A 24,546-nucleotide genomic window follows, 5' to 3' on the forward strand; every position below is an offset into this window, starting at 1 on the left:
ATAGAGTTCTGGTAAGAAGTGGTGACATCTGTACAGAGCTCAGCACAGAGCAGGCACACAGCAAGAGTTTTTGAGTACCAGTGGCAATGGCTACTATTCCAGGGGTAAATGGGAAGCTCTCAGCTCCCCTCTGCTGCCTTCATGGACACCAAGGCTGGCTTTGACGAGGGTCTCTCCCCTGCTGGGTAACTTTCTGTGGCTCCCCACTGTCCTCACATGAATTTTCCATCTCTTGAGCCTCGCCCTCCATGACACACCCAGACCACCCTCTTTGGGCGTAGCAGATATTGCTCTGGGCCAGGCACTAAGGAAAGTCTGGGTCTTCATGGTGCTTCACAGCTCTCAAGGACACAAGCTAAACGCTGGGAAACAATTTGTCACAGGCCTCTGACTTTTCTGCATGTCTTAAAACAGAGGAACCGCCACCCCTCTCAGGGAACAGCCTTGGGGGACAGGAGGAACATTTTTCTCTCTGTCCCACACCCACTCTGTGGGGCGTTACCTGGCCCTCACTGCATCAACCCAAGCAACCCGGGGGTTTGGCAAACCAGTGCAGGAAGATGGAGATGCACTGTGAGTAATAAAATCCTTTGTGATGGGGAGACTGTCTCCCTCCAGCATCCATGAAAGCGTAACACTCATGGTAATGTAGCCCTTTCCTGGCTTGGGACACCAACCAGGCAAAATAACAGATATGTTTGGAAGAATTTATGGAAGAAAAAGATACTTTCAAAAAGATTCTATGCAATCTGGCTCTTTGCAAAAGGCTCTTTACTCTGTCCTTTACAGAAAGGACACAGAAGAGTGAGGTGGGAAGACCCATGCTTTGGACACGGCAGGACTTGGGTTCCAAGCCCAGCATCAACAGGCCCACGGAGAACCCAGCTGAGCATGGTACTGAATGGCACAGAAGCGCCTGGCTGGCTGTGGGGACTTAAACCTAGCCTGTCCATGCCTAATCAAGGCCATGGTCCTTGTGGTGGGTACCTGTCCACAGCTGTGCCCTCAGAAGTGGTATATTTCTTTTTAATCTGCTTTTTGGGTACTTTTTTTTTTGCAGTACTGGGGCGTGAACTCAGGGCCTCCACCTTGAGCCACTCCACCAGCCTTTTTTTGTGAAGAGTTTTTCAGAACAGGGTCTTGTGAACTATTTGCTCAGGATGGCTTCAAACCTCGATCCTCCTGATCTCTGCCTCCTGAGTAGCATGAGACACTGGAGCCCGACTGGGGTACACTTTTCTAATTTACACAAAAGTTGAGTATCTTCTAGTGGAAATGTTGAGACCAGAGCCTTTAAGATTTCAAAAACCTTCAGATTTTGGAATATTTACAAGTACATAATTAGATATCTTGGGAATGAGACTCAAGTCTAAACATGACATTCATTTAGGTTTCAATACTGCATCTTAGCCACATAGCTGACAATTTTACAGCTATTACTTTTATTATTTTAGCTCTTTCTTTTCTCTCTAGAAGTGTACAGCAATCGTACAACCTTTCCATACATGTAGAAATGAACTTTGGATCAAATTCACCCTTTTCCTTACCCTTCCCTTTCTAAACAATTTTAATGGGTTTCACTGTTCTATTTTTATACGTGTGTATAAAACGCTTTGACCATATTCACCCCCCATTCTATTTTTAATTTTTTTTGATTCATTGTTTGCAGGGCTTGGAATTGAACTCAGGGCCTTGCGCTACTAGGCAAAGTATAGTACCACTTAAGCCATGTCCCCCTTTTGATTTTTCAGTTTTCTTTTTCAGATAGGGTCTTGAGTTTCTGTCCAGTCTAGACTTGGACAGAAATCCTCCTATCTTTGCTTTCTGAGTAGCTGGGATTACAGGTATGCTGCACCACACTCAATTTTTTTTTGGTGGCACTGGGGTTTGTACTTAGAGCCTCACGCTTGCTAGGCAGGCGTTCTACCACTTGGGCCACACTGCCAGCCCTTTTTTTGTGTTGGGTATTTTAAGATAGGGTCAAACTTTTTGCCTGGGGTAGCCTCAAACCGCCATCCTCCTGATCTCTGCCTCCTGAGTAGCTAGGATTACAGCATGAACCACCTATGCCTGACCTATTTTTTTTTTTTTTTTTTGAGACTGGGTTTCCTCTCAAAACTCACAATTTTCCTGTCTCAGCCTTCTGAGTGCTGGAATTATAGGTCTGTACCACTATACCCAGCCTTAAACGGTATTTTAAATAATTTTGTACATGAGACAGTTTTTCACTTGTGGTATCAAGTCATCACTCAAAAAGTTTTGGATTTGGGGTCATTTCGGATTTTCAGATTCGGTGCTCTCAACCTGTACAGACTCAAGGCTCCTGGCACAAGCTGTCTACCTTCTGGAAACTTCCAGCTTTCCAGTTTCTAAAACAAGGACAATGAGCCCATATTTCCCAGGATGGTTTAAGGGTTCAGAGAAGGAATGCACAGAAGGAAACAGCACAGTATGTGGACTGCAGAGACTGCTGAACACGGAAAATATTCTCATTAAAAATAACAAAGGGCCAGGGATGTCAGTCACACGTGGGTGCTGGAAGATGACACGGCTGGCGCAAAAATCCAGAACAGCAGAGTGGATGCCAAGGAATGCGGTGAGGTCAGCTGGCCGGTGCGTCTCAGTGTCCAGACCCATGCAATGGGATGGCACCTGCCACGTCACCAGGGCACCCCCCTCTCCCAGCCTGTCCCCCGGCCTACCTTGAGGAGCTCGGGCGCCTGCTTTTTGAGCTTCTCCATCTTCCACTCGTTCTCGCAGGGGTTGAGCGACGAGGGCGGCGCGGTGCAGGAGCAGCGGCAGTCGGCGCCCGAGGTCACCGTCTCCACCGTGTAGAAGTCCTCCACGCGCGCGCGCCCGCTGCGCACCCGGCTGCACGCGTCCCTGCTGAGCGGCCGCAGGATGCACTTGCAGCGGCAGTCCGAGCCCTCCGACGTCATCCGCACCTGGTCCAGGTCACCCAACACCTGTGGGCCAGGGGTGGGCCGGAGATGTCACCCGGTGAGTCCTCAGTAAGTGACTTACAGAGTTACCATAGGATCCAGGAATCCGATTTCGAAAACAGCTAATCCAAACCAAGATTTGTGTGTGAATGCTCAGAGCGCATTAGTTACTTTAGTCACAGGGTGGAAATGAACCACACATCCAGCAACCGCATACACAAAATGTGAAATATTACTCAACCATCAAAAAGAGTGCAGTAGTAGCACGGTGCCAAATCCTAGCTACTTGGGAAGCTGAGATTGGGAGGATTGTGCTTCAGGGCCAGTCTGGGAAAATAGTTCCTGAGATCCCCATCTCCAAAATAACCAGGGCAAAAAGGAGTGGAGGTGTGGCTTGGGTGGTTCAAGCCGCAGAGTGCCTGCTTTGCAAGCGCAAAGCCCGCAGTTCAAACCCTAGTCCCACCAAAAAAAAAAAGAAAGTTCTGAAGCTAGATAGTGGTGATGGTTGTGCGACATGTGAATGCACCAAATGCCACTAGTTTGAAATGGTAGGGCAACATCTCAAAATAACAAAAACCCAAAACACAAAGTAATATTTTTAGGTTGTTTATCTTTCACAGGGCATACACAACGTGGAGACCTTTAATTGAGCACTCACCACAATTTAGGTTCCACGTGAGTTATGCATTTCTGTAATGCCTTGCAGGGGTTGGGGTACTGTTGCCCCAAGGTCCTTACCATGGCCTAAGGCCTATGGAGGCTGACACTCTCTACACCTGCCCTCCCCTTTTGATGGCTTACTCCACACCAGCCTCAGGCCCTTTGCATATGCAAGGCTTTCATCCTAAAACTCTTGATCCCTTGACACTCCGCGGTTCATGTCATCATATCACTTAGTTCTCTGCTCACACATCACCTCCTTCAAGTCTAATTCCCTCCAGAACACACCTACCTGTCCTTTAGTAAGTGCTCTGGAAATAACAAGTCTGCATTTTGTAGACATGCTAGGGCCCAGGGTCCAGAGCCTGGCACCTCAGGAAGTCACTCTCCTGTGCTTTTTGTTTCCACAGCTTTTCTGTACCTGGAATGGGTTCCTGCCTCATGGGTTGTTGCAAAGATTGAGTGGATAAAGAACAGGGCCCAGCCCTTACTGTTTCCTACCTGTGAGCTGTCATTAAAGAGCACCTCAGAGAGGTGAGGTCACCTGGTTAAGGTCACAGAGCTTGGGCACAGATCTGTTTCCAGAAGGCAGTCACTGCTCTTTTTAAAGAGGTAACTGGCGACAGTTCAGCCTTGAACTTGCGAGGTGAGCACTCCGCCACCTGAGCCACATCCCCAGTCCTTTGGCTTTTAGTTTGCCTTTTAGATAGGGGCTCTCTTTAGCTCAGGCTGGCCTCAAATTTGATCCTCCCACCTCCCCCCTGCCCCAGTAACTGATTTTACAGGTGTGAGATACCATACCTGGTCCACAATCACTGCTCTATATTACTTCTCTTACAGACTGTTTTTCCCAGTCCCTGTGTGACCTTCAACAGGTTATACAACCTCTCTGAGCCTTGTTCCCTCAGTGGTAAAATGCATGACTCTCCATACCCAGTCTCTTCAGAGTAAGGATCAAATGGCACAATATGACACAGACTAGTGGTTCCCCCCCCCCCCCCCGGCCTCCTTTAACCTCATCCCAGGACGTCATACCTGGCGTCCAGGCACTGGCACTGGTTACTGGCACTGGGGCAACAGGGCTCTGTGCTGGTGTCAGCCTGGTCAGATGAGTGGCAGAGGCCAGGCTCAGTCATGTCCTCCAGACTGCTTCTCCCTGACATGCTTGCTGGGCCCTGGAAACCCCAACCAGTCTGTCCTCCAGCTGGTCATCGCCACCCTGACCTGGGCTCTCAAGACACAGGTATTCAGGGCTCAAACACACACACACACACACACACACACACACCACAGGCCTCTGGGGCACTCACTTTTCACAGACGCCATCAGGACTCAGGTGAGCTCATGTCTCCCTTGGGCTTTCTAGGCAGGTGCTCTATCACTTGAGCTACAACCTAGCCTTCCCTTGGGTTTTCTGCCAAGGAGTGGAGGGAGATGTGACTGCCTGGGGCCCTTGGGGAGAAGCCTGAGGACTTTGTTTCTACTCTAGGCCCTCGGACACCTGTTGAAGCCCCTAGTTCCTGCCACACCCTGGCTGACAGCTGGAGTGCAGAAGAAATAGATCCAGGCACATTCTTGACTTCCTCAGCCACAGAGAAGCCACAGTGAGCACTGAGGGCACAGATACCCAGGAAGACCACAGGAACAGAGCCTGTGAACATGTGCAAGAGGAGAAAGCCTGATTTGATGACATTATTGGGAGATGGTGGAAAAATAGGAGGCCTAGTTGGAGGAAGTAGGTCACTGAGGGTGTGCCCCAGAGGGTGTATCCTGTCCCAGTGCCTTCCTCCATTTCTGCCTCCTGTCTGCCATGAGGTGAGTGGCTTTCCTCCACCACACCTTTCCACCAGGTCGCTCTGCTTCACCATGGGCCCAGAAGCAAAGGAGCCAAGTGACCATGGACCGAGAGCTCTGAAACTCGAGCCAAAACTTTTCCCCTTTTAAAGTTGTTTTGCTCAGGAACTGTCACAGTGACGGCAAAGCTGACTAACTCAAAAGAGTTTATTTATTAATTTTTGGTGGTATGGGGTTTGAACTCAGGGCCTTCAGCTTACTTACTCGACAGACACTCTAGCACTTGAGCCATGCCCTCAACTCCCCAGGAGGTTTTTTTAAAAATTATTATAAATTTTTATTAGGACATATTCATTACACAGGGGGGTGATTTGTAGTGACAGTTCTGATTAGACTTATATTGTACATTATTTACATTGCCCCCCACCAAAGGTTTTAAATGGGGAAACCATGGTCTGATCTGTGTCACAGGAAGCTCACGCTGGCTACTGCATGGACAGGTGGAGAGAGACAGCAGGCTCAGGTTACACAGTCCAGGGAGGAGACTCACTGCTGGGGCAGTGATTGATTAGAACCCAGCCACCATCAGCCACCTACAGCGGTGCTCTCTGTGCCTCAGTTTCCTCATTTGTAAAAGGATTTTTTTTTTGGTAGGACTGGGATTTGAATTCAGAGCTTCACACTTGCAAAGCAGGAGCTCCACTGCTTGAGCCATGCCTCCAGTCCATTTTGCTCTGGTTATTTTGGAGATGGGGGTCTAATAAATGATTTGCCCAGGGTTGGCCTCAGACCTCAATCCTCCCTATCTCAACCTCCTAAATAGCTAGGAATACAGGCGCGAGCCACCAGTGCCTGGCTGTAAAAGGAAATTATTAGTGCCTACCCGACACAGGACTGCTAAGGATTGAGAGGGACATGCTCAGCCCGGCACCAGGTACATACAGAGTCCTATAACGCTATTACAGCTGTCATTTTCATGATCAGTGATCCTGGAAGGGCGGCGAGTTGTCTGTTTCTCCTGTGGGTATACCAGACCAGGAGATGACCTATTTTCTTCCATTTTTAGCAGCATCCTACAGATGAGAAAACAGCACCCCCTCACCCCACCTCCATCAAATGATTCATTGGACAGGACAAGCCAGCTGCGTGGACTTCTCCTGCTTTTTCTGCAGCCATGCAGGAGACAGGGACAGTAGAAGGCGAGGAGCGTGGGAAGGTGGCTATGGGTCTTGGTCGTCTGTGGGAGGAACGTCCTCTGGGTGCTTTGGGTCAGTTCTCCCCTGCCTGTGAATAGCTAGCCAGACTCGGGGACTTACACATTCCTGAGTTTTCTGTTAATGCCCTACCCTGCCTTCCTATGGGGACTCTTGGGCCCCCTTCTCACTCTACTGCCAGGACCTCTTGCCACTCCTGCAGTGGAGTCAAGAGCCCCTCAGGTAGATGTGGGTATGCTCTGTGTAAGTATGCTCTGTGAGGCTCTCCTGGGGACCCACCCAGACTCCAATCCCCTCCCCTCCAGCAGCAGCCTCCACATCAGACTGCTACATTCCTCCCCCCTCAGATGAAGTGCAATGTCCTGATGGGGGCGGCCAAGGCCCTGACATGGGCCAGGAATTGGAGGAAGGGCTCCACTTGCAAGCCCAGCTGCCAGACCATCAGCAGCATCCTGCTTCCTATGCCTGCTACATCCTCTGGGGCTGGCCTGGGGGCAGCAGGGTGTTAGAGGGTGAAGAGCCAGGCCCAGACCCCACTCTCAGCTCCCACACCTCCTCCTGGATGGTTTTGACCCCACTGAGCCTCAATTTCCTACTCTAAAATGGGAAGAGTAAGAGTTTTCCTTTTTTTGTAGCCCTGGGGTTTGAACTCAGGGCTGTGCCAGGCAGGTACTCTACCACTTGAGCCACGCCCTTGCCCTTTTTTGCTTTAGGTAATTTTCCAATAGAGTTTTGCACTTATGCCCAGGTTGGCCGGGGCTGCAATCCTCCTATTTACACCTCCTGCATAGCTGAGATGACAGGCATGTGCTGCCAGGTCCCGTTTTTGTTGGTTGAAATGGGGTCTTGGGAACTTTTTGCTGGATTGGCCTTAAACTTCGATCCTCCTGATCTCTGCCTCCTGAGTAGCTAGGATTACAGATGTGAGGCACTGCACCTGGCTGTAACAGTCCCTTCTTCCTGAGCTGTGGGGATTCTGCAAACAGTCAATGTATGTAGAGCACTAGACATGGATTTAACTGCTCTCTAAGTTGCACGTACTATGAAAATTGCTGCTGCAAAATTTCCCTCACTTTTGCTCATCATTTTCTATCTACCTCTTTGCTCTCACTACAGCCCTGTCTTGGAGAGGAGGAAGCTGAGCATCAGAGAAGGCTGGGGGCTTGCTCAAGGTCACACAGCACAGCCTGATTAAAAAATTTGGTTTATATGGTATCCCTCCCATGAACACCCACAGACAATTAGCAAGGGCTTCTCTCCCTGCAACTGAGCTGGGGTAGGTGGGTCTGCAGACCTTTCCCCCTTGGCATGAAGGGGATTCCCTGTCAAGCAGGGAAGCCCCTGCCTCAGCCCCCATCTCTCTCTGCGGTTCCCTCACCACCCACTGCCACCAAAGCCTCCAGAAGTGTGGCTGGTGGTGGTTTGCCATTAAAAAAGGTCCCTGGATGTTTTCAAGGAAATCTCACCATGAGATGGACAGAGGGTGGACTTTCTGAAGCTTTTCTGAAGAAAGGTGGATAAATCTGGCCAGCGTGGGGGAGGGGCACGAGTTGTGAGATGTGCTAGCAATGGTGGGACCGGCTCAAAATGGTGTCCCGCTTAGGTAGAGGCTGCCCTCTTCTCACACGGCCAGTCCAGCTTTACCATGACACCTTGTGAGGGGACATCACTGACAGTTGGACACCTCCCTCTGAATGCCCAAAGGCACTCCAAACTCAATCCATCGATACTCTTCATGCTGGGTCCAGCATCTTCTCCCAAATCTGTGTCCACCTACTTTCCTGCCCAACCTGGATCTCTGAGAATCCTTTGTACCCTGGACAACCTGTCAGACATCATGTCTCTCACCCCAAATATCTCCTACTTCTGTCTCCTGCTGTCTACTCCAAAGCCACAGTAGCTTCTTCTCCGCTGGATTAGTCTTCCAAAATCTCCTCTTTGATGATCTATGTTATTCTCTTGCTCCACAAACCTCCATAGCTCCCTATCGCCTCCACGAGTTCTAACATGCTTCAGAATTACCTGGGGTGTGGATACCTAGGCCCTACTTGCCACCCCATGATTCAGACTCTCAGGCTCCCCAGGCCACTTGGATGGGCATTAAAGGCAGAGAATCCTACCACTCTGGGAGTTTCAGAAGTCTCACGCTCCCTTGGTGGAGGCTATCCGAGCAGCTCCAGTCTGATTCTTGAGTGTCAGACTGTCTGATGGGGGAGGGGTACGCTACAGCCTCACAGTGTTGGCAGGAAGGTTGTGTAAGATTCTGAATGTAAGTGTGGGGCACTGGGTGTGGCACACAGGGTGCTTCTTGGGGCTTTGTGCTGGTGTCCAAGCCAAAGCCAGCACTGGGGGAAGACCTTCCAGCAGAGAGCTGGTGGGGCCTGGCCTGGCCTCGGGGTCTGTGGATTACAGGACTCTCCCTGCTCAGGAGCCTGCTTCCAATTACACCCACAGGCGGAAACTCAGGAGCAGGCACAAAGCAACACCTAAACCCTTGGGACCAGCTTGCCTGGAACATCTGACCCAGCCAGGGACACAACAGCTGTCCAGCCCCTCCTGGTCCCCTGCTCTGGCTCTTACAGGCCTCTGCCTTCCCATCCCTGGATGCATGCAGGAAGTGAGGTGCCAGTAGCTCTTTCACAGAGGGGAAAACTAAGGTAGCCATATTCCAAGCGGGTTCTCAGGGGTGGCTGTTGCCACGCCTGCATGTCAGGGGAGTACCTGTCTGTCTGTCCATCCCAACCTACACCCCGGGCAGCCCTTGAGAAATACCAGGGCAACTGTGAGCTCCCCCTCCTACCCGTGGGCCAAACACTTCCTTAGATGGAAACTCCAAATCCTGTTTCAGAGAGTGCTTACTTGCCATAAACACCAACTTAAAACAGCAAGAAGCTGGCCTCAGAGAGACTAACACAGGGCTACGGGGAGTCCTGGGGTGAGCTGCCCCCATTCCCCTGAGTTAGTGGGCAGAGGGGTAGCCAAGTCAGCCAGGAGAAGGGGCCAACTTAATCCTTTAGGACGTAGATCCACATCAAGCTCCAAGCTGGCCCTCTAACCTCTCCCCCAAAAAAACAGCTTGGAGGGGAAGAAGGGGTTGTTGCTGGGAGGGAGCAAGTGATAATGAAAACAGCTCTCACTGCAGAGCCAGCAGGAGTCTGGCTGGGCTAAGGAATGCAGAGTAAATTCACCCATCACTTGATTTTTATTTTTCCCAGCTGGCTGGAGTGGTGCAGGGGTGGGAGGTGTCTGGGGGAGGGCTGTGCTGAGTCCCTCAGCTGCTTCATCCTCCCCACCCCACCAGCCCCAGCTTGCCCTGGGACAACTAAATACACATCCCCCCAACCTAGCAAGTGTTTGGCTGACTCACTACATAAACAGGGTGTTGGGTTTTCTTTGTCTTTGCTTTGTTTTGGATGTGAGCCCTCCTCACAGCTCAGAGGATGCAAGGACACCAAATATCCCCTCCAGCCACAGAAGAAAGGCAAGAGGTGACAGAACCATCTGGGATTTTGTGCTCACTTGCTCTCCTACCTGAGACAGATCAGGGATTCCTTGAGGGCCCCCTGTGGAAGGGAAGTTGAGGGGACATTGTTTTTCAGATGGGAGAACTGAAGCCCAGAGACAGGCAGTGATTTGGTCAAGATCACACAGCAAAAGAATAGCTTTTGCACTTCACGTGACCACAGGCAGGGCAGACTCACCTTCCACCAGGAAAAAGGCAGGAGGAATATTAAAGAGAGTTTACTGTTAGACAGGTGTGGGTGGCTTATGCCTCTAATCCTAGCTACTTAGGAGGCAGAGATCAGGAGGATTGCAGTTCGAAGCCAGCCAGGGCAAATACTTTGCAAGACCCTATCTTGAAAATACCCAGCACAAAACTAGGCTGGTGGAGTGGCTCAAGTAGCAGAGCGCCTGTTCAGCAAGCATGAGATGCTGAGTTTAAACCCCAGTACCAACAGAAAAAAAAGGGGGGTGGGTAGGGAGAGGGTTGTTTTCACTCTCTGTGAGCAGGGCTCTAGCTAGGATTCTCCTGTCCGCCATTCTTCTCCATCCCCAACTTTATCTGGTCATTTCCAGAACACCTTTAAGGGGTCCCTACTATGACTGACTCCAATTGCTTACTCCCTCTGCACTTGTGGTGTATCTGTGATGAGAATGTATAGTCACAGTGTCACTTATTGGGCACCTAGTAGGTACCAGCTGGTGCTAAGCATTATCTCACTGAAATCTAGGGATCAGCTGCAGGGGTGGGTACCATTATTTTTCTCATGTTTACAGGTGAAGAAATGGAGACTCAGAGGTGGTAAAGGCACTGGCTGAGAGGTGGATATGGGATTTGAACTCAGGTCTGCTTGACACCAGAGGAGCTCTTCTTAGCCAGAGTCACTTCTGGAGACTTCGAGTCCTCCAGGGAGTGCATCCGATCACTGAACAAAGATATCAGAGGGCAGGAGAACGCCTAGTCCACATAGGTTCATTGGGTCCCTAACCCTAACCCTGAAAGCCTTGGCCCAAGGCCTTTTGCAAAACTGGGAGTTGTTGGGCAACAGCTGCCCAGGAATCTGCTCCCAAGTGATCAGCTTCCCGCGGAAACTCAGGTCCCTGTTCCCTCCTTGGTCCTGGGTTGCATGCCAATCTCCTCCGTGCATAGGACTGGGTCCCGGGGCCCCTTCTTCAGCCTCGGAGTCCCAAGCTGCCTCTCATCTCCACGGTCCCGGCCCCCTCGGCTTGAGGGCTAAGCCCCAGGTGGGCTCTTTCCTCTCCCCGCCCAGTGCACACCCTCCCGGGCCCGCACCCCCGCCACAGCGCCCCCTCGCGCCGGCTCCCGCGGAACCGCGCCAGGTTGGGGGGGGCGCGCCTACCTTGCCGTCGGCGCGCGCGAGGCCGGTCTGCACCAGTAGTAGCAGCGATGGCAACAGAAGCAGGGCCAGTGGCCAGGGCCGGGTCAGAAAGGCGGTCACTGCCATGGCGCGACGGGCACAGTGGGCACAGACGGCCGGACGCGGTCGCTGGGAAGCGCAGGTCGCACTGCGAGCTCCCGGCCGCTACCGGCTCTGTTGCCTGCGCGCCCCCCGCCTGCCCGTGCCCCCTCGGGCGCCGCTGGGGGCGGAGCCAGGGTGGAGGGGTGCCCGCCCCGCCCCGCCCCACCCACCTCCCGGCTGTTGCGCAGCTCTGCCAAGCAGTCCTCGCAGGGACTTCAGGGTCTTGTTCTGAGCCCGCAGCAACGTCCTGGTCTGTGACATGAAAGACCTTGGGCGTGTCCCTTCGTCTCTTTGAGCTTCAGTTTCTCCATCTGTACAATGGAGAAAATAGCCCTTTTGGAGTGGTAAAATTCAAAAGTACACAACCGTTGAGTCCTTGCGCTCTCTCAAGCCATCCCTTCTTCTCAGGGACCCTGACAGCTCTAGCATCAAGGTTCAGCCCCCCTTTCCCCCCCCCCGCATCTTCTATTTCTCCCTCCCTGGCTGACCACAACCAAACTCAACGACTTTTTTGTTGCTGGTGTTGGGACTGCATTTGAACTAAGGGCTTCCCGCTTGTAAAGCAGGCACTCACTCTACCGCTTGAGCCACACCTCCAGTCCGTTTTGCTCTGGTTATTTTTGGAGATGGGATCTCGAGAACTATTCGCCTGCGCTCAGCCTTCCAAGTACCTAGGATTACCGTCGTGAGCCACCCGTGCCCGGAATAACTACCTTTTTAAATCCCTCCACTTAACTCCCACCCCGGTCCACATCTGAGCGCCTGATATCTTTGCTCCCCAGGCAGCGTCCGTCAGTCCGCGATTACCCTCCTCTCAGACTCTCTGCCCATTCTCCTGGGGGTCTTCAGCCTCACAGATCACCAAAATGTCTTGTTGCCGTCCTCAAGACCACTGTAACCAAATCCAAGAAGGCACCTCTCTACCCTTCCTAAGTGGAAGTCTCTTTGCTCCTTTCCCTCTGGTTTTCCCTGGGGGCTCCTTCTCAGTCTCTCTTGCAGCCCCTTCCTCCTCTGAGCATTCCTGGGACCTGAGTTCCCTTCTCATCCCTCTCCATTATGTCACTGTAGGTGACCCCTCTCCTAAGCCCAAATCCACTTGTAAATGCGTACCTGGCTTTGTAAACTTCAACTTGTGTCCTAAATGTTGTCACCTTAGCCTTACCTCTTATCAGACACTCCTCCCCAGGAACTGTTGCCTGCTCTACACACACACACACACACACACACGTGTTCATTTTCTCATAGAATTTACCGTGTTGTGGAACTGTCTTTCTGGCTGGTACTGGTCCTTCGTGGAGGGAAATAGGTCAGTGGTGCACACACGATTGTCTCTCCCTGTGAGTAGCTGGCTCAGTGGTTCTTAAAGTATGGTACCCTGGCCAGCAGCTTCAGCAGCTCCTGGGAACGGCATGGCTGATCCTCAGGTCCCATCCCAGACCTAATGAAGCAGAAATTCTCTGGGGATGGGGTGGGGCCCAGCAAACCCTCAGGATTTAGAGTTTGAGAACCGCCCACCTAGCACAAGATCTGGGTCTGAATTAAAAAGTCATGTGTGAAGTAGGTGTTCAGTACAAACACGCTTCTTTCTAGCTGGAGATCCTCTGGAGAGGGGTCCAGAGGAGGCGTAGTGTAAAAACTAAATATTGTGTGTGTTCTTAGGTACGCAGATTATCTCTGGAAAGACACTCAGTGCATCAACAGGGTGAATAGCTCCAAGGAGAGGATCTGTAGTCAGGAATTGGAGCAGAGAAAATCTTCATTGAATACTTTCTGACATTCTGTGGGTTTTGCCATATGTCTCCTATCTATTCAAATTATAGACAAAGTGTACTTAAAACAAATGCAACCAGGCAAGGGTTCCTTTCTCCAGCTCTTTCTCCTAGATGCAGCCTGGCTCCCATGGACTCTCTAAGCATGTCCTGGAAGGCAAGTCTGCCCCCTGCTGGCTGCTATCCCAACCCCAGGGATAGACTCCTCCCAGCCAGAGATAATCCTTTGCTAGGATGTGACAAGTCCTGACTTGGTCTTGGGACCTTTGCACTGCTGTTTCTTCCACTTATTTCTCTCCACCTAGACTCACTCACTCCTATGTGACCCTCCATCTTTAGTGGTCTGTACCCCAGAAAGCTTTCCCTGACTCCCACGCCAACTGTATCAACCTCTGTCACACACTTTCACCATGCTGGGGATGTCTGAGAGTGTTCTCAGATGTAGCACTTCTGTGAGATTATGGGTTTATGTGATTATTTGATTCGATTAGTGTCTGTCTCCAACAGATAAGGGCCCTATGATGAGGCTCATACCTGCCTTGGTCTTAGCTGTAGCCCCATCTGGTCCTGTTTGTCTGTCTCTCTGTCTGCCTCTGACCTCAGGACTACTCTCCTTGACTTTCCTTTCCAGTTCTTTTGTCTTGAGTCCTGCAGGTCCTGGGAGATTCTTTTTTTTTTTTTTTTTTATCTCTCTCCCTCTTTCTTTTGAGGCAGGATCTCCCTATAGAACCCAGGCTGGCCTTAAACTCAGGATCTTCCTGCCTCAGCTTCCCAAGTGTTGGGATTACAGGTGTGTACCTCCATACTTAGCCTTTCATCTGTCTTTCTGAGACTGTCTCCTTCTTATAATCTGGGGGGAAGTACTGACTTCTCAAGATTGTGGGATTTTGAAAAGGTCCTGTCATGCTGGACACATAACTGGATTCCTGCCTCAAAGGGCCCCACGCACAGAACAGTGGCTAGAATCTGCTACATTCACTTATTCCCCTTGCTTTTCTCAGTGCTGTGGTACTTGACTCTTCCCAGAAACCTTTTCAGAAGAGAGGAATGTGGGGTGTGGGACTACTCTGAGTAACATCAGTAACAGGTTCCATCTACTAACCCAGGCCTTATAGTAATTGTTTCGTATGCACCATCTCATTTAATTTTCACAACATTCTTACAAGGTAGCAACTATTATTCTTGTTCCTCCTCCTTTAGAAACTTGGACACCTATGCTCAGAAGTAAACACCAAAGGTAGGTCACACAGTTATTAAGTAGAAAAGTCAGGTCTGTTTTGGTTCTGTCTTTCTATTTGAAATTTAGTGTGTGTCTACCGTGCAGGCCCAGGGGTCAGCAGTTGAGGTTATAGCAGTGAGTGAGATGAAAAGGATTTGTACAGTCAGAGGATCTGGGGAGGATTTTGGGAGGCAGATTCACAGAGCTGAAGGATGAGGAGTTTTCTGGAAGCTGAGTGTTTGGCTTGACTCCTCTGCCCACCATTGGGATGACTTACAATCTTCACCCACCACTCAAAACCCAGGATCACTTAGTTCTACCTTTAGAGACCTGACAGGGAAATTCCAACCCAAGGAAGACCATCTGCTCCTGACATATTTTAGAACCCAGAACTGAGAGAACAGTCCAGAGGGCTCCCCTCTCCCATTACAGGGGTAGAGCACTGCACAGCTCCCTGCCCTTGGGAACAGCTCAGAAAAGGTAGTGAAGTAACCACTGAGAGGCCATTTCTTACTGTTCAGCTCAGTACGGCCATGTGTGAACACAAAGGGGACCTAGTTGTTCCCTCGCAGGTTTTTAGGAAGGTGCCACAGAAGAAGTATTTGAAGAGGATCTAGAAAGACGAATAAAGTGGAGTGGCTGACAGCATTCCAGCTTTTTTTTTTTTTTTCCGACACTAGGGTTTGAACTCAGGACCTCATACTTGCTTAGGCAGGTGCTCTTACCGCTTGAACCACTTCAACAGCCCGGCATTCCAGCTTTCTGACCAACTGGGACCAAATCGCCACCACGCCGTCATTTCATCAGCGCGTGATAGGGACAATATCGGAGCTATCTTATTGAGCAGGTGTGAAGTTTAAACAACAAAGCACTAGTGTAAATCTCTCGGAGTCAGCATAGATTAAGAATGAAACAGTTTAACCAATGTTGGTAAGAACAGCTACCCAAAAGTGAGAGAAAACGTTGCAAAACCTTCTGCGCAGCAGGTGACGGAAGGGGCGTGATGAGCAATGTGAGCAGGGGTCAGACCCGTTCAGGATGAAGACTTTAAGTAAGGGATGACACAGCGGAGCCAAAGGATTGACGGGGCGGGGGAGGGGAAAGCAGAGAACGAGCGGCCAGTGAGGAAGCTTCCGCAAAACCCAGCAGAGAGGCGGGAGAAGCACCAGTGTTCCTGTTCTTTGTCTTCAAGCAGGCCAGGTAGGCCTTAGCTCCTGGGCCGTAGCCGCGAAAGATTCCTTTTCTGAGGGGGTCACCGAAGACCGACACCCCAGCAGGTCCAGAGGCCGGTGGCCGTGCGCCATCTAGTGGCCACAGGTAGTGGGTTCGGCTGGGGGCATCGGAGAAAATCCAGAAATTTGTTCCCAGAAAACTTCGGGAAACTGAGGTGGGGTGGAGGGAGGAAGGGGAGCAGTTTGGGATCTCTCATCTGAACCCAGTCCCTAGTCTAATCTCATTTTACAGATTAGAAAAGTGAGCAGGGGGAAAGAACTGCTCGAATAAGGGGCTACTCTTAAACAGAAGGTTTCAGGACACCTGGAGTCAAAAGCCTGAAGCTTTCTTTGAAGGCATCAATGGCCTGGATCTTAGTTTGCCCATCTGTTCTATGGGCAGGGGGAAAATGAAAGAGGGGGAAAAGAAGCTTTAGTCTTTCCCGCCCACCCGGAGGTAAAAGGCTTTAAACACTTCCCCGGAAAGCAGAGCTGTAGAGATCCATTTGCATACGAACGCAGTCACCTCGAGTTAAACTCCGGTCCTTTAATCTCCGGTCCAATTTGCCCCGCAGCTGGGAAGGAAGGCCCTGGTGAATACCTACAAACCCCGCCTCTTGGGGCCCCGCCCACAGGGCTGGGCTTTTTTGCACGTGCTCACCGGGCTCCTCGTTCCGCCTCCTTGGAAAGACTCATTGTTGGCGCGAGGGGGGGCGATTATAGGAGTCGTAGGGAAGTCTGACCTTGCTAAGTCACGATAGAGAGAAGATCTTGAAGTAACCGTTTATTAAACGTTTGCCACAAGTTTTGTCAGGATCATTGATATCGATAGGCCTTGGCTTTCCCTTCTTAGTGCTACTGTCCTTCCTAGCACCCCTTCAAGTTGGTGGAGTCTTACGTGGTCAGCCTCGCCAGAAGGACTTCAATTCCCAGCGTGCCTTGCAGAATCAGTGCGTAGGAGCGGCGCGTGACGTCAAAGGAGGGAGCTGGCCAGTGCTGAGGGGGCGCGGCGCGGAGGGGCGCGGAGCCCGGCGGCTCGGGGCCCAGTGCGCGCCGCGGCCGGGAGCCCGCCGGCCCCTGACAGCCCCCTCCTCCCGGTGGGCGACGACGACTTTAAGGGCCGTGGTCATGGCAGAGCAGCGAACCCGGTCCGAGCCCTGAGAACCACTTCATGGAGCGGGACGAACGGCCGCCTAGCGGAGGGGGAGGCGGCGGGGGCTCGGCGGGGTTCCTGGAGCCGCCCGCCGCGCTCCCTCCGCCACCGCGCAACGGTGGGTAAGGGGCCTGTAGAGCCTGGGCCGACAGAGAGGTGGCCTTCCGTCTCTCCACCAGCGGTTCCCTTCCTCTTGGCCCACTCCCGCCCTGGGAAGCCTCAGCATGGACTTCAGCCCAGTCTCCCTCAGCGTGGACGCTCCCTCTTCTCGCGGCTCTCGTTCGCCGCAGGCCCCCCGCGCCCCCCCCCCCCCCACCGTTCTCCTCGCGGCGCGGACCCTCCCCCTGCCCGGTTCCCGGAGCACCGAGTTTCACTGCCTCCTCCTCCCCCCCCCGCCCCTTCCCCTCGGCACAGGCCTCCCCTCCCCCAGTCCCCGAAGCGCCAATTCTTCATCGTCCCCCGGGTCCCCTCCGCGCGGACCCCTCTCCCCCTCCCCCCGTTCCCTCCGCGCATCTCACTCCTCACCCACGCGGCCGTCTTGTAGGGGTACCTCTCCGTGGGGTCACCTTTGCCTAGAGCCGCTTTTCCTCCACCCCAGGGTTCCTCTTCCTGGCTGTGCTGACCCTACGCCACACCCTGGTATCCCTCACCTTTCTAGAGCCTTTTTCTTCTCGGCAGTCCCTCACTTTCCCCCTAACACCGTGAGCCTTCCTCTGTGCGGATCCGGGGTGGTTAGTAGCCCCAAGTGGTTTCCCTTTTCGGACCTCTTGGTGATTGCTCCCGCCCCCGGCGTCACCTTCCCGACCCCCGCGCCCTCTGCCCGCCTCCGCCCCTGCTCACCCCTGCTCTGCTAGGCGACTTTCTGCTGGCTCAGGTCTCCAGCGCCAGCCGGGTTTGGGACACCTGCCTCTTCCCGGCTGCTGCCGGCGCGTCCCGGTCCGCACTTGTCCAGCCTCGTTCTCCTCGCTGTCCCAATCCGGGACTCCGGGCGATGGGAATTCCTCACCTGGCCCGGCCCTTCCTGGTGCTCGCCCCTGCCCCTGATCCGGGCCGGGTCCTCAGGTTCCGCAGGGCTTGCTCGCCCAATTCCCCTCACTCCCCCCTCTGCGGGGTGTTTTATTTGTATCTGTTTGATATTTTCCTCCTCGGTGTTTGCCGCGGAATGTTTTTATTGGTAACGTGTAAGGAGCTTTTGTGAGGTCGTAAAAGGTGAACTTTTGAACTTGGAAAGCGCCCTGGAGCAATTAGCGCAGGCGATAGCCCCGGGAGGCCTGCATTACAAAGGGTGCTCGGACAGGCCGGCAAACGCTCCGGCTGCAAACCCGATTTATTTATTTATTTGCCCTGCCTTCCACCTTTCACATCTCCTCATTTCCGAATAAAGGGCAGGCTCTCGGAGATCGGCGCCTCCTCCCCTCTCTGCGCCATAAACTCGCAATTCTCTAAAAGATCTAGGACCGAACGAACAGTGTCTAACAAGTAACAGATTTCAAATTGAATGCAAACACCCGGGACGGTTAGAGGCACTAAAAATTAATTGCTTCAGCAAAAAGTTTCTCAATCAGGACAGTGACCTGGCAGGTGTGAGGAAAGTAACCTGAAAATAGGTCACTTAGGCGCTCAGTTGTTGGTTGAATGAATGAGGAGCTACAGAGAGAAATCTTGGGTTGGATCTGCACCTTCAGAGGTTTATTAACTCATCAAACGTTTATTATTAATTCAATAGATCTGGAATTTTTTTTTAACCAGTTAGGAAAAAGTCTACTTAGAAGAGAGCCTGGTTAACTTTACTTGATGTTGATCAAATAGCTTTTGTTCTTTTTAAAAGATGTGTATGATGAGTGGTGTCTAGGTGACTGGCTGTCCTGTAAGGTGTCTTTGGAGACTAATTTCTGAATGTGAACATGTTTGAGATCAATAAAATCCCGTGTCACAAAGGAGAAGGCAGTAAGGAGACAGTATCGTAGGAACAAAGGATTTCTTTAACACTTTTGACTTTTTAAGCTAGTTTTTGTGGAGATTTGGTTTGGTATGAAGCTGTGAATGTTGTAAATCCTAACCTAAAATTTGCCATGCTGATTTTTCAACCCAGGCTCCACATCTCTTACAGCACATTTATTAGCAGGTATATTTCTGTAATGCCTTCCTATGTGTGAATACTTCCTGTACCCACCTATGAATATAATGTAATTGGCAGATTTTATTGCGGACCTCTTTCAGATTCTATTTGAGCATATTGTTGTAAAGGAAGCCTAAGAACAGTGTATTTGTTATTAATTATTCATTAGCACATTTTAAAGAACTCAGTGGCAATTTTAACTCTTAATCAGATTTCTCTTTCCTACTCTCATTTCCTCAACTGGTTAGAACCACTTAAAAAATCTTATGAAGCAATCCATTTATGCTAAAGTGTATAATATTTCACATGAGTCCAAGTTAGTGATACAAAGATTTTCGTTTTGTTGAAAACACAATGAGAACTTTGGCAACTTAAATGAGTAGAAAGAAAGTACAGAAAATGGTGTTGGATATTTTTCGCTGTGAAAACTAGCATTGGGTAGAGTTTTACAGTTTGTATCTTAGTACTTATGAACTTAGTCATAAAAAAATTTGCTCAAAAAATTTGCAAAAAATTAAATAAAACTTGCCTTTGGAATAGTGAGCACATTTTTTTTTTTTTTTGCTTCCTAATCAATGTAAATCTTCAGAAATGAAACTGCTTAATTTCTGATCAGGAAAAAAAAACCCTACCTTTTCATCTTGATGACATATTTCCATTTTGCATGAAATATTTGCAAGAGATGGTTATCTGGATGGGAACTCTTTGGTCTGTGTCATGAAGAAATAAACTGAAGGTGGAATTTTAGAAATGTTTTCCTGCCGGAAACGCCATGGCTGCTGAATTTACAGTCCTTTAAATGTTTTTTTATGATTCCATCCTTTTGATGCACCATAACCCTTCCAGGAATTTCTTGTGCTGACTGTGCTATTTTCAGTTGTTGCTTGCAGGTTTTCATAAGAAACATGAACTCATTTAGTCTTAATATAGAAGATTGCTCCCTTTTGGGATTTCAAAGGAAGATGAATGATTTGAGGAATCATAGACTGAGTATTGTGCTTGTTCATTTTATTTTAAGAGGGGGTAGACTTTTACATATTTAAATCAAAAGAAGGTTGTAAACCATTATAAGTGATTAAAAGCATATTTCATGTATCTATTCATGATTAAAAATGGGGAGTTCACTAAACAGTATGCTTTTTTTCTGCTATGATTATGATACCAAATGTTTGTTCCTGAAACTAAGTTAGCAAGTATTTCCTGTGGCAGTTTAACTTTTCAGTTCTGTGACTTTAAAAATTAAATTTTCTATTTTCATTAAGGGGAGTGGGGAAAATGTTTCTAGTACTTACACATACAGCACACAGGTTTTATGTTTTCAAGTAGGTTCTGTGACCTCCAAAGAACAGTGGAAGGCAACAAACGAACCAATCCATTGGTAGTTTGGGGCAGCTAAGATGAGAAATAACCACATTTCCAATCTCTGATGAACAGTTCATCAAATTCTGAGCATTTCTGGTTCATACAGTTAGAGTATGATCATGACATTCTTCCTAATCTGTAATACATTCTGAATTCTTAGCAAAAGAATGTTTTCTTGCACTTGTGTTGATGTGTGAAAAGCAGTTAGAAGGGGAGCTAATAAAAAAAATTGCTGCAAATTCCAAAATTGTGCATCTGAGTATTCATATTTGCATGATTTCTCATTTCCCCTGTTTTTTTCCTGGGGTTGGAAGGTGAAGGTAGAAAATAGACATTAGATTATAATACCTAATTTTAATCTATTTACCAAAACAGATTTTTGGTAAAATCTGTTTTTTTAAGCAGAACAGTAAAAATGCCTTATTTTGTGTGTAAACCAAATTTCAGTCATCTTCTGTGTGAAACAGGTCATAATCAGAAAAATCAACAGATAAACAGGCTTCCATTTCAACAAAGAAGAACTGTCCTTGAAACAGTTTCAATCAGGAGGCAGCTAGCTAATGTGTTCACTAGGGTTTAATATAACCAGTTCTTTGTAAAGTATTTCCCAAACTGACAAGTTGAGAAAATGCTTTCTTTTAAACTTTTTTTTTTGTTTGTTTGTTTTCGTGGTGGGATAAAGGTTTTTGTGACTCGGGTAATTTCTTAAAAGATTTGTGAATGAGATAACTAGTGTTCAGAAAAAGCAGAATTATTAAAAGTTGTCAAGAAGGGGGTTTGATACTGAGTCAGGTGATTGTGTTTTGGGTATTGAGCTTTTTGGAACTGACGTTTCATTCAGATTCATTTGGCTTAATCTTAAGCAAAAATCTCTGGGTGTAACTTTGATGTACAGTATTCCTAGAATCAAGCAAGTTCAGTCTTCTATTTACTGCTATTTTCCAGCATAGCTTGTCTTTACAAAAGAAATATTAGGGTGTTAGATTGTAAGTAATGGAAAATTAGAAAAGAAATCCTTTTGAGATGTTTAGTGTGCTTTTTTCCATTGTTTAAAAACAACTACAGAATAGAGAACTTTGTTTGAAAGAGTAGCATATTTCCTACTTATTTTGTTCTTCATTTCTTACGACCTACAACAGCAGCCTTTCTAGAACTGCTTCCCAAGAAAACAGAATTTTCCCTCCTTTGGTTACCATTATTTAAGTAAGACTTTACTAGTGTGCCCGGTAATTCTAATTAACAGTGATTTAGTTGGGAGAGGACCAGGATTTCCTCAGCTAGCTGCTGGAGAGCTGAATTGCTTTTTTCCCCACCCCCAGCTGCACAGAACCTTTTGATCCCCAAACTACAGTGGTTGTCATTTGAGAAAGCAAACTGAGAGAAAATAAGTTTTGAAAATAGCCTACATTAAGCTTCATTTGTATTTTGAAATTTTTGTTCTTAGAATTATAGGACTAATTGGACCCTCAAACTTTTATCCTGATTGAAGCAAGCTGGCTAAACTATTATGCCTAAGTAGAAAATTCCTGGATTTCCTTAAAGATACACTTTTTTATTTTTGTTTTAATATTTTCAAAAGTTAGCTTTTGCATAGTGAAACATTTTTATTCACTGTAGCTAATGCTTTTTCCTTCAGCATAGTCTAATCTGGAATTGAGACTCATAAATTCTTAGGTTTTACAGTAAATAAATGCTACAGTTTTGTAATAGTAAGGATTAACTGTAGAAAATATCTTCAAATGAAGTCTTTGAATCCTAATTGCAAATTTTACACCCTTCAGTTTGTTTACACCAGAGAAGCTATTCAAGCATAAACCACAGATGGCAGCAGTAGTGAATTTTTTTATTTTTCTGAACAGATTCTTGCTTTTAAGTTGGTGTCAATTCTATGGGCACTGTTGATAAGTCAGCTAGCAGGTGTAATGTTTCCAAAACCAATTCCCTGGGCAGCAACATGTAATGTATTGGGGAAAACAAATCCAATCATTTGATTTGAAGATACGCTACGTGGGTGGTTTGAATCAGTGTAAGGATTTTCCTCTCATTGTCGAAGTGAGATAATAAAAAAAAAAAAAAAGAAAGAGAGTTTGGTAATAGTAATTGAAGGAATTGTTAGAATAATAAGCAATATAGCACTTTGGAAACTGTAATTGTGGTTGTAGTAGTAAGAAATGTGTCTAACACATTGCTTGAATAACTTTGCATTTGAAATAATTTATAATTCAATAAATTCGAGAATAAAGAGAACACAACTAAATTCCTCTTGTGGAAAAGGTTGGTAGACTTCTCAGTGTATTTCCAGTTCCCTTCATTCAATAAAATCTTGGAATTTTAGATCTTTGTATAAAAACATTTCACAAGTCTGTGAGTGGGTTTCGCCTATTTACATTCTTCATTGTAGCGCCAACATTTCTGTGTTCTCTACTTTTTTCTAAAACCTTAATTGAATAAGGAGTTAATTGGTTAAACTTCCAGTGATATTTTGTATATAACGTTTCCTTGGGACATAATCCAATAAGGATTTGCGAAACATTTCGATGATCTATGTTAAAATGAAGGATAGACTGATTCATTGAAGGGAACTAGCTTCCTCAGGTCTAGTTTTCATTTTAAAAGTTCTGTTTAATTCATGTGCTCATTTCAATTCTGAATCTGATTCACCTTGGAAGAATTAAAAATTCAGTTTGACTATTTTGTGAACTCCTTGTTCTCCACCGGGTTAGATACAGTGTTCTTTTTATCACAGTTTAGGCCAGTTCATGTAATTTACTTGCTGTATTACAAGAGGATAGGACACTGATGTATAGCCTTATATGCTTTTGTTTCCTCTTCTCTTGCCTTTATAACCAAATAATGAAGCAATTAAAAAATAATGAAGTATAGTACTTAGTGGATTGTGTCATTTTTCTATCATTCATCATTTCTTGGTCATTTGTTACTAAATTGTTTCAGACTTAATCTTTTCTTACTTGAGTCCTTAAATTTATTTTGTGTTGTATGTAAACCAGTGGTTTTCACGATGTAGTCTATGAGTTTTGGGGCATCCTGAGACCCTGTTAGGATTTCTCCTGGTCAGAACTCCTCATTATAATGCCAAGACATTATTTGCCCTTTTTAATCTTGATACCTGCACTGGTTTTTGCAAAAACAATAGTGGACAAAATTGCTGGTACCTTAACAGAAATTAAGGCATCAAATAGTACTGGTAGTCATTGTGTTCTTGTCCTCCATGTATTAATACTTACGCAAGAAAAGCCATTTTCACTTAAGATTGGCCTTCAGCAGTAAAAATGGTTAATTTTATAAAATCTCATGAATGCATGTGCTTTTGATATTGTATGTGATGAAATGTCAGGTACACGCAAAGCATTGCTGATGCCACAGCAATAGAAATGCTGCTGTAAGAGAAGATGCTTGTGCGATCATGTTGTGATTCAAACTGGCCTTTTTCTTTTTTCATGGAGCACCTTACTTGAAAGAACGTGTGGCATACTATGGTTTCTTTACTCCTTGGTGTTTGGCAGACAATTTTCCTCAAAAATGAACAGTGAGTGTCACATCAAGAAAAACTGTTTGTTACCAGTAAATAAGATTTGAACTTTTGAGTGACAATTAGAGTTTTTGAAAGTGCTTATACTTGCCTTATGAGCTTGACAGCTTCTCAGTCCTTACAGCATTTTCTGATGAGATGGGTGGTGTAGATTTTTGATATTGTGTAATGAAATGTGCTTACCATTTTAAAGCCTGCATATATCAGTGGTGCATTATTTCCCAAAAGACTTGTAGGTGTGTTTCTACAAAACTCTGCATGGCCAGCATGGTGGGGCATTCTGTAATCACAGCATTTATCTAAGAGACTGAAGTAGAAGAATCGAGTTTCAGGTCAGCCTTGGCTGCATACTTAACCCTGTCTCAAAAGGAGGAGAAAAGAAAAATCATGCATGGGCAAAAGAGCTGTCCAAAATGGTTTTTTCTCTCTTTTAAGATTAGTAGACATTAATTGTACAAAAGGGTTTCATTGTGAAATTTCCATGCATGCACATAATGTCCATTGCAAATTCTATCTCTCCTAGTGCCAGTAACATTTTAGTGTAAGTCAATTGCTGTGCTGTTAAAGAATT

General features: G+C 47.7%; 2 protein-coding genes across 5 annotated transcripts in view; one reads left to right on the forward strand and one right to left on the reverse strand.

Moving 5' to 3' along the window:
- Positions 1-18,080, reverse strand: part of Olfml2a (olfactomedin like 2A) — a 36,484-nt gene extending 18,404 nt beyond the window's left edge. Inside the window, exons 1-4 of one of the 3 annotated variants that reach the window (XM_074053224.1) lie at positions 17,785-18,080; positions 12,845-13,030; positions 11,763-11,903; positions 2,703-2,966 (exon numbers count right to left, since the gene is read on the reverse strand). In XM_074053224.1, the coding sequence (XP_073909325.1) occupies positions 2,703-2,939 (237 nt within the window). In that variant the 5' untranslated portion in view covers positions 2,940-2,966; positions 11,763-11,903; positions 12,845-13,030; positions 17,785-18,080. Of the gene's footprint in view, positions 1-2,702; positions 2,967-11,472; positions 11,711-11,762; positions 11,904-12,844; positions 13,031-16,317; positions 16,380-17,784 lie in introns of those variants that run through there. The other 2 variants (XM_074053225.1, XM_020159244.2) reach the window with 2 other exon arrangements.
- The window catches only part of Nr6a1 (nuclear receptor subfamily 6 group A member 1), a 209,277-nt gene continuing 201,539 nt past the window's right edge, over positions 16,809-24,546 (forward strand). For both annotated transcript variants that reach the window (XM_074053226.1, XM_074053227.1), the window contains exon 1: positions 16,809-17,062. In XM_074053226.1, coding sequence (XP_073909327.1) covers positions 16,963-17,062 — 100 coding nt within the window. In that variant the 5' untranslated portion in view covers positions 16,809-16,962. The remainder of the gene's footprint in view (positions 17,063-24,546) is intronic.

The sequence above is a fragment of the Castor canadensis genome, chromosome 13 (assembly GCF_047511655.1).
Source record: "Castor canadensis chromosome 13, mCasCan1.hap1v2, whole genome shotgun sequence".
Classification (NCBI taxonomy): domain Eukaryota; kingdom Metazoa; phylum Chordata; class Mammalia; order Rodentia; family Castoridae; genus Castor; species Castor canadensis.